Source organism: Coenobita brevimanus, chromosome 63, assembly GCF_032717465.1.
Source record: "Coenobita brevimanus isolate Jiangsu-jjx chromosome 63, ASM3271746v2, whole genome shotgun sequence".
Taxonomy (NCBI): domain Eukaryota; kingdom Metazoa; phylum Arthropoda; class Malacostraca; order Decapoda; family Coenobitidae; genus Coenobita; species Coenobita brevimanus.
Genome location: NC_137016.1, coordinates 39483067 through 39492456, shown reverse-complemented (window position 1 = coordinate 39492456; position 9390 = coordinate 39483067). Strand labels below are relative to the sequence as shown.

The 9390-nt window shown below is 42.1% G+C and overlaps 1 protein-coding gene across 1 annotated transcript; it reads left to right on the top strand.

Moving 5' to 3' along the window:
• Positions 1–310: 310 nt before the first annotated feature.
• On the top strand, positions 311–1063 carry LOC145404432 (uncharacterized). The gene has a single exon (XM_080275950.1). The coding sequence runs from the start codon at positions 383–385 to the stop codon at positions 1061–1063; it is 681 nt and encodes a 226-aa protein (XP_080132076.1). The 5' UTR covers positions 311–382.
• The last annotated feature ends 8327 nt before the right edge of the window (positions 1064–9390 follow it).

Below are 9390 nucleotides of genomic sequence, written 5' to 3'. Positions count from 1 at the left end.
GGAGTTGCCAGTGCTCGCCATTGAGGTGGTGCAACTCTAGATTTTTCTCTTTTTTTTCGGTAACTTTTCCCTGGCAACTGAGGCTTGGTGGCAACTTTTTTTTTGGAGTTTCTGGCGACCTTTTCGTGTGATTGTGAACGTACGTATGTCAAAAATTTCTTAGATAAAGCCAAGAAAACGTTGCGAAGATAAACGCTGCCAAGATCATGTCACTAAGATAGAGATGCCAAAGGATGCCAGGCAGCGTGAAACCGCCTCGGCACATAAATAAGGCGGGCCAGCGCGTATTCTCAGCATTGTGTCGCAGGACCTGGTAGTGAGAGGTTGTTTGCTACTGAGATAGTCTGTGAGAGAGCAACAGGGGTGTGACATCCAGCCGGCCATGAAGCGACAATATTTCAGCATACTTCTGGCGACCTGCCTCGCCGTTTTGACTGATGGTTTGATAGTCACCCAGACGAGACCAGCTGCTGCAGAGAAGCCCATAGAAAGACCCATGACATCGGTGGAAGACAGGGAAGGAATAGGCAGTGAGAATGAAGTGGGAAATGCTGTGAGGCCTACTGACAGAGCCCAGACAACGGTGATAGGAGATGAGGACACTGATGAAGTGAGGACAACAGTGAGTGTGAATGGCGAGCTGATGAATACGGCGAAGACAGAAAACAGAACCGTAGTGGATGATGAAGTCGAGGGTGAGAACAGCGTGGAGGAGAGGAAATTGAAACGGCAGGTGAGGCAGCTCCAAAAGAAGATGAAATGCCGACCTCAGCGCGTGAAGGCCCGGGTGAAAGACTACTTGGATCCCACAGACGACCTCCTGGACAGACCATTATTGCCTCAGGTGGTGGTGGTGAGGCGGTGTCAGGCGGAATTCAGCTACTGCGGGGATGAGAGGGGCAACGAGACGGGGACTTGCGCGGCGACGAAGTGGAAGCACAAGAAGTTCACCGTCTCCTGGGAAAGTGGAGATAAAGTCAAGTCCTACGCCACGGTGAGGATAAGAAACGACAGGAAGTGTGGGTGCGTGAACCACTCACCACGTCACTACTCGGCCCCTTAGTGTGTGTTGAATGCCCCCCTCGAGGGTTCCGTAAGGTCCAGTTGTCGTCTTAGGTGCCACACGCCTGCACATATCACCACTTCGGCGCCAATATCCACCGTGCGTCCCACCTGAATTGTTGGTGTGGCTCCTTTGAACGGAATGTTGGTGGACGGGAGGATCCGTTTGTCCCTCTAATCCACCATCCTTTTTGGAGGAGTCAAGGGATATTTATAACCTGGCCTGCTACATTGGCGCAACCACGTGAAGGCTCCAGCACCTACCTGAAGTGTTAGATGTGACAATTATAGCACCCAGAACAGTCACTTGACAAATCCAGGTCCCTATATCATTTCTAGGGTCCGAACAGCCAGAACCCGGGACCTGTGGGTGCGTCCCTATTGTGTTTCAACTGTACCACCGCAGCTTGACCCTTGATTTGCTTGTCTGTAATTTTCTTGCAACCTTCAGACGATTTTATTCAGCTTAGGAGAGACCTTTTCGAACTGGAGGGGTTAGTTCTAGCCTTCACCAACCCTTTACCTGAGGACTTGATGACTGTCGAGTTGAAGAAAATCGTCTTTGGGTTGTAAGTGTGAAATAAGTGTGTTTTTGGAGGGGTTCAGTGCCGCTTAAGTGTGAGTGAAGTATGATACCACTGACCCTTCGTATTCTCGTTGCCGTAGCACCTCTTCTTCAGCGATTTATTTTTATTTTTTATTTTTATTTATTTTTTTTTTCATTTTACAGTAGCGCCTCATCTTTAGCGATTTTTTTTTTTACACCTTGATATCTTACTGAAGTGTTGGCTGGGATTTTATTGCACACATAAATGCCATTCAAGAGAGAGCGACGGGTCATTCCGGCCTTAAATGTCAGGACTGAGTAGCCCAGCCTCAGGGCCCTACGCACCTGGTGGGGTAATAAAGTGGTGGTGGTGGTGGTGGTAGTAGTAATAGTAGTAGTAGTAGCAGTAGTACGGTGGCAGATATGGTTTTAGTGGTGGTTTGTTATTGCGATTATTATTTATTATTATTGTTATTATTATTTGTAGTAGCAGTCGTAGTAGTAGTAGCATTATATATCCACTAATACAAGCAACATACATATTAAGATACAGATAACGCACCAAAGAATACCGAAGCGTATCATGCAAAATAATCGCTAAGGAAGAGGTGTTAAGGAGTCTCAAAGCAGCGTATTGTATGGCTTTATTCCCTTCCAGACGATTTTATTCAGCTGAGGGGAAACATTTGGACCAGGAGGGGTTAATATAGAGGCTTCCTAGAGCCCATTACTGCTAGACTTTTTTTTTCTCTGAGCTGAAGAAAATCGTCTGAAAATCGTCTGCTTGTGTGAAGAAAAGAAAATTGCGTCCACTGGCTCTGAAGGGGAATATTTTAGTTATATTTATATTTACTTTTTATTTATTTATTTTTTTGCTTTTTTATTTATTTTATTTATTTTTATTTTATTTTATTTACATTTTTTATTTTATTTTTATTTATACTTTAATTTTTTGGTATTTACTTTACTTTTTCATTATATTATTTCTTTATTTTTAGTTTTCTTGTTCCCAGACGATTTTCTTCATCTTAGTTTGTCTTAGGAGGTGAAGGGGTTATTGAAGGCTAGATCTAATAGGGTCTAGAGTTGTTCCCAGTGTGAGAGGGTTAGTGGTGATAGTATTTATTGTTTTACCTGTTATTACGACCCCTTAAGGGATTTAGAGGGATGTATGTACGTATTTATTCTGTGTGTGTGTGTGTGTGTGTGTGTGTGTGTGTGTGTGTTTGTAGAGCGTCCACCTGGCTATATTTATTGTCATTGTAATTGTGTGTGTGTATGTGTGTGTGTGTGTGTGTGTGTGTGAATATAAAACATCCACATTGTTATATTCATAGTCATTGTAGCATCTAAGGTCTATTTATCTATCCACATTGATCTGTTTTAGGGCATTACGAAATTTATTAAACTTATTATCTCATCATCCATAATAATAATAGATCCTGTCTTTTTTTTCTTTTTTTTAGAGTTGTATATCTAAGTGGCCTTGGAATTCCGTAACTCCTCCCCCTTAGCGATTTATTCTACACATCAATATCCTCTTGTGTGTTATTGGTGGAAATTGTTTCGATAACTGAGGGTGTTTGATCGGCAGAATAAATCGCTAAGGAAGAGGTGCAAGGAAACATGCTCAATCTGGTGACCAAAGCTGTTTCCTAACCCCCCACCCCCTCCCCCCTCCCCCCATTCCCCCCTCCCCCATTCCAAAAATCCATAGCTGAATAAAATCGTCTGTATCTAGGACGAAAAAAATAGGTCATCGTGATGAAGGGGTTGATAGTATTGTGCCTTGATTTTTTTATTTATTTATTTTTTTTTTTTGGGGGGGGGAGAATTTCGGAGACATTTTTGGAAAAGTGGTCTCTCTCTGGTACGCCATTATTATTATTTTTTTTTTTCATATTTCACCATTTTTTTTCCATTTTCCTTTTTTTCATAGTTCAAAATTTGCCCTGTGATTATATTTGTTGTTACCAGTGTTGTGTATTTGCTGTATTGCTGTATTATTGGCTTGTATTATTTCTGTATTGTGTATGGCTTTGTATTTATCACGCTGTATTTCACTCTAGTCTGGTCGTGAAGGGTTTGGTGGCTGTGGGAGTGGAGGAGTATGTGAGAGGGAGGCTATGTACAGTCCCCCCCCCTCTGTCTATCTATCTATCTATCTGTCTGTTTGTCTGTCTGCCCATCCATCTATCTATCTATCTATCCATCTTCCTGTCAATCTATCTTTCTGTTTATCTGTCTGTTCTTCTGTCCATCTGCCTGTTTGTATGTATGTCTGTCCATCTACCTTCTATGTCTATCTATCTGCCAATCTATCCATCTATCTATTTATGATATTGGGCTTAATCCCGAAGACTACCAAGTACCTGAATACCATATATACCTTTGTTATACATTTTATAATAAACAAGATTTTATATAATTTCGCTTTTTCATGTCCCTTTTATTCTTTTTCTTTTCCTTTTTTTTTTTTTTTACTCCTACGGCCAAATCCAAATATATTAGTGCAGTGTTGACACTCTCGGGCTCCTGTGCTCGCTCTTGGTTAAATGAAAGTCTTGCGTTATGTTCCTTTCACTCTAAATTGGCCCAGATTCTCGTCCTTTTGCACCAGAGTATTATTGCTATTATTATTATTATTGTTATTATTATTATTATTATTATTAATACTACTACTACTACTACTACTATTACAACTATTATTATTATTATTATTATTATTATTATTATTACTATTATTATTATTTTGCCTTATTTTCGTCTTTTTGCAGCTTATTTTTGTCGATATATTCCGTTCACCTTAACTTGGCCCAGATTTTCGCCCTTTTGCAACTTTTTTTTTTTTTTTTCATAGGTCAGTGGCGAAATAAGGCGATGCTACAGCTATATATATCCTTTCTGTGGCACTTCTTCGTGACTAGCACAGTATTTTTATTGACAACCCAAATTTTCTTACTTTTTCAGCACATTTTTTTTTTTTTTCATAGTCCAGTGGTGGAAGAAGGCAATGCTACAGCTGTATATGTCCTTTCCATGGCACTTCTTCGTGACTAGCATCGTATTCTAGTGTTAAAGATGGAGGGATGGCATATTTTATAGCCAGGTTGAAGTGAGCGGAGTATAGTCGTTGTGGAGGGCAAGAGTTGTCCTGATCGTGAGTGGGTTTATGGGTTCAGTATTGACGGTTAAGGAAGCTCCCCAACGCCTTTTCCGAAGCGACTTATTTTGCTCATTACCCCTTATTTTCCTCCATGTTATATAAATCATTCTAATATCGCCATACGCTAAAAAAAAAAAAAAAAAAAAAAAAAGTGCTAAAGGATATTAACCAGCCACATCCAAAAATAAATCGCAAAGGAAGAGGTGTTAGGGGCCTTAACCGATGAGGATACGATCCTTGGAATCTGAAGAAAATCGTCTGGAGTTTATTTAAAAAGTACTGTAATTGAGTTTCCCCCCCCACACACACACACAGAATCGTCTGAAGTTTATTTTAAAAGTAATTATGAGTTTCCCGACCGTAATGGAGAGAGAGTGGGGGGGAGGGAGATGTAGCAGTATTAACACTCTCAGCCTCATATGACTTGCACGGCTGAGCGGGTTTGCCTCATTAGGTGGAGTATAATGGAAGAGTTGCTGGATCATGTGAGGGTTTTTTATGCACACTAAATCGCCAAGGAACATGTGTTACGGAGCCTCCTTACCCAGAAGGATTTGTTTTCTTGCAGGATGATGAAAATGTATGAAGATTTTGGCACCATCTTGTCCGCTCCCTTCATATTAAAAATCATTATTATAATTATTATTATTATTATTATTATTTAGGAAGAAGAAAAAGATGTAGGAAGATTTGCACTCCGTTTTCTTTGTCCGTCGTGGGAAAAGAAATCAGTATATATATTTTTTTCCACTGACATTGAAACACTAGATTTTTGCCCTATCTTTTCGTCGTCGTCCATCCTGTGAGAAGAATAGCAAGAAAAGGGATATTGTTTTGGGAGGAAGAAGAGAGAGATATAGGAAGATTTTGAGCTGTTTATTTGTCTATCCTCTGAAAAGAATGGTTAGAAATGATAGGGAAGTGTTTGTTGGTTTGTGAGTCATGGATAGGGAAGTGAGTCAGGGATAGGGAAGTGAGTCTGGGATAGGGAAGTGAGCCAGGGATAGGGAAGTGAGTCAGGGATAGGGAAGTGAGTCTGGGATAGGGAAGTGAGTCAGGGATAGGGAAGTGAGTCAGGGATAGGGAAGTGAGTCAGGGATAGAGAAGTGAGTCAGGGATAGGGAAGTGAGTCAGGGATAGGGAAGTGAGTCAGGGATAGGGAAGTGAGTCAGGGATAGGGAAGTGAGTCAGGGATAGAGAAGTGAGTCAGGGATAGGGAAGTGAGTCAGGGATAGGGAAGTGAGTCTGGGAAGTGAGTCAGGGATAGGGAAGTGAGTCAGGGATAGGGAAGTGAGTCTGGGATAGGGAAGTGAGTCTGGGATAGGGAAGTGAGTCTGGGATAGGGAAGTGAGTCAGGGATAGGGAAGTGAGTCAGGGATAGAGAAGTGAGTCAGGGATAGGGAAATGAGTCAGGGATAGGGAAGTGAGTCTGGGATATGGAAGTGAGTCAGGGATAGGGAAGTGAGTCAGGGATAGGGAAGTGAGTCAGGGATAGGGAAGTGTTTGTTGGTTTGTGAGTGTGAGATGAAACAAGCTAACAAGCCATAGAGCAGAGTGGAGACGACGGAGAGAGTGCTTTGTGTAGAATTTGCCTTGTAAGGACTGGTGATGATGGTGGTGATAATGACAAACGACGTAATTTGGGAGACTCGAGTTTAATTCCGTCCTCCTCTTGCCTTCTCTGTTTATTTCTCCTCTCCTCTCCTCTCCTCCCCTCTCTTCCTCACTGGGGAAGGGAAGGAGGGAAAAACATGCCACTTCCTCAGTATCCCCTGCTTGTGAGAGGCGACTAAGAGGGGCCTTTTTGTGTCCCGTCTTTCTCTCCTTACTGTCCTCTTCTCTCCTGTCCTTCCTCTATTCTTATTTCCGTGCTTATTCCGGCCTTTATTTTCCCTCTACTCCGGCCACTTTGTCTCCCATCTTTCTCTCCTTACTGTCCTCTTCTTCTCTTCTGTCTAACCTCTCTTCTTATTTCCTTGTTCCTTCTGGCCATGATTTTCCCTCCACTCCTATCAGTTTAGCTACTTGGTATCGTGAATAGTTTAATGATATCCCATTGGCGTTGATTTTTTCTCCCTTTCACCACTTCCACGCCAAGACCACTTCAACGCCAGCCCAAGAGCCGTAGAGTTCTCCATTCTTCCACTCCTTCCTCTCCTCTCGTATCATCTTATCTTTCTTCATCTCCACAGCCCTCCTTGCCTCTTCCCTCCTCTCCTCTCCTCTCCTTTCTCATCTCCTCCCATCACTTGTCCTCAGTTTTCCTCCTCCTCCCTCCTCCTCCCTCCTGTCTCCCTCTCTTCCCTTCCTTTTGTCAATCATTTAGTGTGTTGACGTCTCACTTATTCTGCCTGTCGCCTATTTATATATATATTTATTTATTTATTGGCTACCACTGTTGTTCATTTTAACTTGAAGATTTCCCTCTCTCTCTCTCTCTCTCCCCCCCCCCCCTCTCTCTCTCTCTCTCATTTTCATTATACATGTACTCGTTAATCTTGACCTAAAATTACCATCTCTCCATCCTGAATTAGAATGATGCTAGTCACGAAGAAGTGCTGTGGAAAGGATGTAGAACCGTAGTCTTGTATCTCTGAACAACGTGAATATGATGCTAGTCACGAAGAAGTGCTATGGAAAGAATGTAGAGCCTTTGTAGTGTCTTGTGTCACAGAGCTAGGTGATTATGATGCTAGTCACGAAGAAGTGGTATGGAATGAATGTTGTTACCGTATTCTAGGATATATCGTTTATTATTATTATTATTATTATTATTATTATTATTATTATTATTATTATTATTATTATTGCTTTCCCCAGACGATTTTATTCAGCTTAAAATCGACCTCTGATAGCGGAGGCGTTAATGAAGGCTGTATCTAACCCCTCCTCAGCTGAAGAAAATCGTCTGGAAATAGTGTGTGTGTGTGTGTGTGTGTGTGTGTGTGTGTGTGTGTGTGTGTGTGTGTGTGTGTGTGTGTGTGTGTGTGTATGTTAATATAAGTGCCATGTATGTGCATATAGTGTGTGTAAGTATAACGTATTCAAGTACATGTAGGTGAAGGTGAATGACTAAATGTGTGTGTGTGTGTGTGTGTGTATTTCCGACTCTGTAGACAAGACACCCCTTCCCGAAGCCCACATAATGTATAAAATAACAGGATGATTAAGTGCTTTGCGTGGGTTTGCGTCTCCGATGTGTCTAGACGCCTTTTCGTAACTCGTAATGGTATCGGGTGCGTACGAAGGTCTTCTTTCCGTAACGCCTTCCCTTTGGCGACTTATTCTGGATTTTTATTTATTTTGTTTGTTTTTGTTGTTATTTATTTATTTTTCTTATCTCGTGGCGTATTTCTCTCTCTCTCTCTCTCTCTCTCTCTCTCTCTCTCTCTCTCTCTCTCTCTCTCTCTCTCTCTCTCTCTCTCTCTCTAACTCCTCCAGTACGAAAAGTCTCTCTCGATCTGAATAAAATCGTCTGGTGTAGAATAGCAGCTGAATAAAATCGTCTGCCATTAGCTGGAATAATAGAGTGATCCCGGGCATGAGGGGATTACCGTTTACCGTTTCTACGCCGTTACTCATCGTCCTGTTGCACAATCTTCCCTCCATTTCCGTCCTACTCACCCACTCACTCTATTTATAACTCATTCATTCATTCATTCACCCACGTTCTTATTCATTCTCTTACACATTTAATTCACCCTGTTACATAATCTTACATAATCTCTTGTATTTAGGTCTGCTCATCTGTGTATCTTAATGGCATTCACTCACCCACGCCCATACTCATCGTCCTACACAGCTTACTCATCCACCTACGTACTCTTACATATCTTGCATTTACTCATTTGCAGCGGTAGGTGGGGGCTCCGATCATCCACTCATTTGATGTAGTGCTGCCTACTTCTTCCTTCATATCTATCATTCTTTTTCTGTTTGTCCTTATCTCTTGGCATATCTCACATCCTTTATGTCACTGTTGCTTACTCTTCATTCCACTTCAAGTAGCTCTACACTGAGTGACAAGCCGAATGGGTTTTTAAAACTTTGGAAACCATTTACTACGCTGGGTGGTAACCATATAGCCAAAGATTGGAGTGATGGAGCCTACTGTGGTGCCCCTGTTAACTGGGTGAGACGCAGATGCGGGATCCACCCATGAACCAAGTTTCCACGCTACTCCCTGCGCCTCGATGTGTTGCTTGCCTGCCGTTGATGGGTCTGGTCGAGTAGATAGACGGGTAACAGAATAGCACCAACTTAATTGTTTATATCTTATTCACCTATCCATACTCTTACCCACCCTCCAGCACAACTTACTCACCTATTCGTCATTCACATTAACTTGGCAGAGATTTTCGTCCTTTTTGCAGCTTATTTCCCTGCATCCTTTCCATAGCACTTCCTCGTGACAAGCACCATGACAACCCTGCATCCTTACCATAGCACATCTTCGTGACTAACACAAAAGCCCTGCATGTTTTCCGTAGCACTTCTTCGTGACTAGCACCATAACATCCCTGCCTCCTTTACATAGCACTTCTTCGTGACTAACACAAAAGCCCTGTATCTTTTCCGTAGCACTTCTTCGTGACTAGCACCATAACACCCCTGC